General features: G+C 42.5%; 1 protein-coding gene across 1 annotated transcript; it reads left to right on the top strand.

Annotated features, from left to right (window-relative positions):
- The first annotated feature begins 823 nt into the window (after positions 1–823).
- Positions 824–5,337, top strand: LOC115750200. The gene is made up of 2 exons (XM_048273053.1): positions 824–877; positions 4,712–5,337. The coding sequence occupies exon 2, from the start codon at positions 4,773–4,775 to the stop codon at positions 5,106–5,108; it is 336 nt and encodes a 111-aa protein (XP_048129010.1). The 5' UTR covers positions 824–877; positions 4,712–4,772; the 3' UTR covers positions 5,109–5,337.
- Positions 5,338–5,796: the final 459 nt, after the last annotated feature.

Below are 5,796 nucleotides of genomic sequence, written 5' to 3'. Positions count from 1 at the left end.
CCTTTGCGGCCCAGCAGGCGACTCACTCCCAGCCTCACTTTTAACTCAATCCTGCATTGCTCCAACTCTATCAGATTCCACCCCCTGTTCATGAGGCAATCTCAGAAAAAAGAATGTGTTCTGTACCCACCAAGACTACCTTTTGCAGATCCATATATAGCAGAGACCCTTGCCTTGTGTTTTCTTAGGTTCTTGAACATTGACGGCTGTTCATTTCGTTCCCAGTATGGCCACAGAAAAGGCACTCGCTGAGGCATCAGGGACCAACATCCAGGGCATGTCCTCAGAGCAATCGAGTGGCGATGAAAAGTCGGGGAAATTACAAACCCACTTTGGGAGGGCGATCGCACATCGAGCACTGTATGCTTCAAGCGTCCGTCCGAGCACTAGCAGGAGCCGACGTTCCCGGATGACTGATGCGAACGCCACGTCGCCGAGCAGGCTTAGCAAGGTTTCCCTGGCTAATGAGGCAGAGAAAGAAAGCAAATAACGCCCGTTTGGGATGGTCGAGCGAGAAGTTATAGAACGTGACTACATGAGTGTAGTATCGGAAACCTCGATCATGAAACAATGAGCCCTCCGCAGTACGGGACTCCTTCATAGGTGTCGCCAAATCTGACGGCTATATTCATTTTAGCACGTTATCAGGGTCATCAAGTGATTTCTCTGGTCAAGCAGGGTAGCTGTGGAACTTGTATTCTTATTTACAGTTAGATAACACATCTGAAGACCACGTTATCATGTGCTGTTTCTCTTTTTTCCTTTTTGGCTAAATCCCATTGTGGCATGCTTGATGGGAATGTTAATAAGTATCAATCTCTCTCTCTCTCTCTCTCTCTCTCTCTCTCTCTCTCTCTCTCTCTCTCTCTCTCTCTCACTGAATGCATCTGAGAGAATGATTTAAGTCTCATTCTTTGACACTCTACAACCAAATGACAAGGAAACCATTCGGTTCAAATCCCAGACAGACCAGAGTGCTGTCTTCTGAAGGCATATATCTTCGTGTTAAACGCGTCATAAAACCATGCGAGTCTGCCCGTCATAAAACTTGCAGTGAATCTTTCGTTATCTTCTGCCGACGGCATAGGTCCTTTGCAGCTCGATTCACCATCTTCTTTCTCGGTGAGCCCGGCTGTTATTGAAGCCCGAACGAGGGAACCAGAAGACAAGACTCCAGGCACTATGCCGCGAGCAGCGGGCACTGCCACTGATCGTGGAGGGAGTCTCCCCCAGTGCCTTGTCGAAAGAAAACAGCCCGTCGACTTCTTTGAGTGTGTCTGTGTTCGCTCTTCAATGTATGGATTTCTCTATTTTCATTTGTTTTTATATGTTATGTTGGCATGTACGAAAAAAACCCCAGCGTAAAATGTTTCTACTTCACTCTATGCTAAGATAACAATAAATAAAGACTTCTTCGTGTAAAAATGTGCTGAAAATGCACTTCTTTCCTTCTTCTTCTTTTCCTTTCTACAGTTGACATAGTCACACTTAATGCTAATGCCATTCGCAATGGGTATTTGAGGCGGGCTAACTAGAGAATGAAATGCCGAAATAGGGGAAGGGTTTCAAACCTCTCTAAACTACGACCTAAAAGCCTTTCAACATAGCCACCTTAGAATCGAAGCCTTTTGAAGCGCCAGTAGTTGTAACCGAGGGTGGGGAGGGCTTTCGCTCTTATTGCTCCAGGTTTCGATCTATATGATCTTTCTCGGGCGATACAAGGTACACCTCTTCTAAAGTCGGGTAGTAACCTAACTTTTGAAGACTTTGTTCAATGATAAGCCCACGAGACCGCCCCTCCATTCATTATCCCACTACTACTGTTGTTGAAATCGACAGTGACACCCCCTATCCGTCTCATGGCAGAAAGAGCTGTAGATATGTCTTTTTATCATCGTAAATAGGGCGTAATTCCACTAAACTTCCACGGTCCACTCTCAAATTTACTAAACTTTTAGGTCCACTCTCAAATCTATCTTGGGCTTTTTTGGGTCTCAGAAAAAACCCTCAACTTTAGGTCAAGTCCTAAATCTGGCCCGAACTATTTTTGTCTTGGAAAAAACCCAAAATTTTAGGCACAGTCTTAAATCTGTCCCGAATTTTATTTTGTCTAAAAAATCACGAACTTTCAATGTATTCTCAAATCTACCGCGTGGTCTAATAATCTCACCTTGATATGACATTTCTACGTTGATAAAAAAACTCACATGAGCAACGTAATGGGGCGATATTACGCATCGACGTGGTATTTTCACGTGGATATCCATCTCAATAAAGGAATTCTCCAAAACCAAACCATTCTAGAATATGAAAATTAGGGACGACTCACAAGGATTTTTGGACAGATGGCTAATGGGGAAAATTGAGAATTTGATATTAAAGTAAAAACTGCTAATTTTTTCTTAGACAAAAAAAAAAAAAAAAAAAGAGTTTGGGGTAGATTTGGTATTGGAACAAAATTTACGATTTTTCCTAAGATAAAAAAAAGTTCAGGACAAATTTGGGACTAAACTTCAAGTTGAAGGTTTTTTCTTACAAAAAAAAAAATCAAGGTAGATTTAGGAAGTGACATAAAGTTTGAGGTTTTTTAGGAAATTAGACCTCATAAATAGTAAATTTATGACATAAAACACCATATACACTGTTGTAGGTAACAAACTAGATTGAAATCTAGATTTTGAAAATGGAAAAATTGTACAAAAAGTCCTAAATTATTACACTTTTATCAATGCAATCCTAAAGCTTTTCATTGTGCCAATTGAGTTTGAAATCTTTTCATATTTTGTCAATTAAGTCCATCCGATCAATTTTGGCCAATAATCAAATCTTGGCCATCTTACATGGCATAGCCGATACGTAGGACAATCAGTACCGACATGGATTTTTTTTTATTAATATTTTCATATTTTATCGAAATTTCTATTAACTTTTTTATTTTATTTTTGCTTCTTTTTGTTCTTTTTTATTTATTTTTTTTTACTATGGTCGGTAAGGCTCGCTGAAGCTTGCGATGGTCTCGTCTAGATTTGCATGAGGGCCCGGCGACCCTCCCGGCCACAATAAAGAATAAAAAGGAATAAAAAAGAGAAGAAAATAAATAAAGAAATCATTCAAAAAGATACTTAAAAATTTTAAAAAATTGTCTAGCCGATTGTGCCACGTAGAACGTCTAATGTCCACATCAACGATTTCCGGCCAAAATTGATCGTATGGACTCAATTGAAAAAAATGTGAAAAGGTTTAATACTCAATTAACACAATTAAAATGTTGAGAACTAAATTGACAAAAGTAAAATATATTTAAGATTTTTTGGGCAATAAACTCTTTTGAAAGCCATAGAGATGGCAACACGACTAAGTTGGGAAATAAAAAAAAGGGAAAATTATTAGGTACTCTTGATCTAGGAAAATTACCAAAAAATGTTCCAAAACTATTACACTTGTGCTATTTCGGTCTTAAAAATTTGGAGGATTTGTCAATGTAGTATTTTTGGCCAATTTTAACCAAAAATGATTTACATTGCTGTCCAATCAACCCCGATCGTTCTATGTGGCGTGGTTGATGACTGATCCTAGCATGGAGATTTTTTTTTGAAATTTTATGGAATTTTTTCTTTTCTTTTTCATCGGTGGCCGGTCTCTAGCAATGCTCAACCTCACTCAAATCTAGCGAGGGTTGCGCGCGGCTGGTGAGGGCTTAGGCAAGGGCCGTTAGGCACTCACCTACCGCGATAAGGAAAAAGAAAAAAGAAACTAAAAATTGAAAAATTAAAAAAGCCATAAGTTTTTAAGATGTTAAGAAATTATCCACGTTAGTGCCGACGGTACCATGCAGAAATGCCGGCTTCCACTTCAGCGATTTTCGAATAAATTGGCTGGAAGGACTACATTGGCAAATTGAAATATGGTTTGGAATGAAATTTTCACAATTGAAAGATTTGTGACTAAATTGACACAAGTTGCAATAAATTGACTTTTTTGGATAATTTCTCCACTGACCATGTTAGCCCACTCAATCATGACTCACGCGGGATCCATATGATGTATCGAGTCACGTGGAGGAAGCTACTGTAGCTCCAACGTATCTGAAGCAGCTTAAGAGAAAGCAAGAGCGGAGGAAGAGCTCGTGCTCGATGTCCAGAGTAGCTCAACCGTTGAGCCTCAACGTGAGGCATCCACCAAGCCTTCTTCGATCGCGCCGCTCGACAGACAGTTTCAATCCGGATCATTAGAAGGTAAAAAAAAACCCCACGAAGAGAAAAATCACATTCGGGAGTCCTCCGTGCCGCTTCTTCGTCTTCGTCGCGATTCCGAATTAAACAATGATTTCGTTGATCTTAATCCGCTAATTAACGAATAATATAGAAGGAACCCAACACAACACATGATTCTGCCCGAACCCGACCGAAGGCAGAGATCGGCAAAACCGAGGCCACACTCAATCTCGCTACTCGTTTTCCAGCACAAAAGGACCCAAAAAAAAAGGGAAAAGCTTTTTTTTTTTTTAACATTTGCTTGGCCAGTTTTCCGTCCTTTGCTCATCATTCATCGCACGACACAGCAAAAGCAAAAAACAGAAAAACAACAATCGGTCTCTCTTTTGTTTTTAAAAAAGATTCGTTTTCATTTGATCCCCGTACTCTCCTTTGCTCTCTCCAGCTACCCAGTTTTTGAAAAACCCTACCCCTCCTCGCATTCTCTCTCTCTCTTTCTATCATCATTCGGCTGGGCTTGCTCGACCGCTACTCGCTCTCGCTCCGGCTTCGGGTTTCATGGACGGGTTCGGATCCTACGGCGGCGGCGACAGGAGGATGGAGATCGTGAGCGGGAAGGGGCTCGGCGCGTGCCACCAGGCATACTCGCCGACCCAACACCCGCCGCCGCCGCAGACGATCCCGGCTCGGGAGAGCTGGTCGGGTCACCGAGGCGCCGCTGCTGCGGCGGCGGCGGCGGCTAAGCCGTGGGGGTTCACGGACCCGGAGGTGAAGCGGAAGAAGAGGATCGCCAGGTACAAGGCGTACACCGTGGAGGGTAGAGTGAAGGCGTCGCTGAGGAGAGGGTTCCAGTGGGTCAAGAACAAGTGCTCCCAGATCGTGCACGGCTACTGAGCCGTTGCGATCGCGACACGTGTGTGAGTCCTTCTTTTCCCCACTCCTCCCCTCCAATTTCCGTTTTGCCTTTTCCTTTTCTTTTCTTTCGTTTCTTTTCTCTGGGGGGGGGGCGAAATTGATCTGGTGCCGTTGGTGATGACGGTGGTGACGGCGGAGCTAACACGACAGGCGTAGATTAGGGCGACTTTCGTTGACAAAAGATATATAATTTCGTTTTTCTTTTCCTCCCTGTTCACCATTTTGTGATGTAATTATTTCTTTTCCTTTTGTTTGAGAGGCTTCTTGGAATTTTGGATGTGCTTTTGCATCTTTGGATGATCCTACGGAGCAATCGTATATTTGCCTAAATCCATCGTCTCAATTCATTTGGTATCGATTAAACCCTGATCTGGTCAACCATGAGTCAAAATGCGTCGCCATTGCATTAGTGTCGCGGTGAAAAATATTTCCATATCGCGTCGGATTATTGAGAGGGGTGATACCATCAGTCCTTGAACTTTTCTTCTTTCGTCAATGTCGCCCCAGAAGTTCCCTTTTTTCCTCAATGTCGTCCTCGTATCTTTTAATTTATGTTCACCCTTTGGTCGATTTCATCCGATTTCGGCCTTAAACTATTAGATGTTGGTTCCTTCTCTGTATTTACCCTCCACGCGCGCATGGTGAGGGTCGGTCATCTAGCATACTG

Source organism: Rhodamnia argentea, chromosome 1, assembly GCF_020921035.1.
Source record: "Rhodamnia argentea isolate NSW1041297 chromosome 1, ASM2092103v1, whole genome shotgun sequence".
Lineage (NCBI taxonomy): Eukaryota > Viridiplantae > Streptophyta > Magnoliopsida > Myrtales > Myrtaceae > Rhodamnia > Rhodamnia argentea.
Note: the sequence above shows the minus strand (reverse complement) of the source record. Positions and strands in the feature narration are given on the sequence as shown.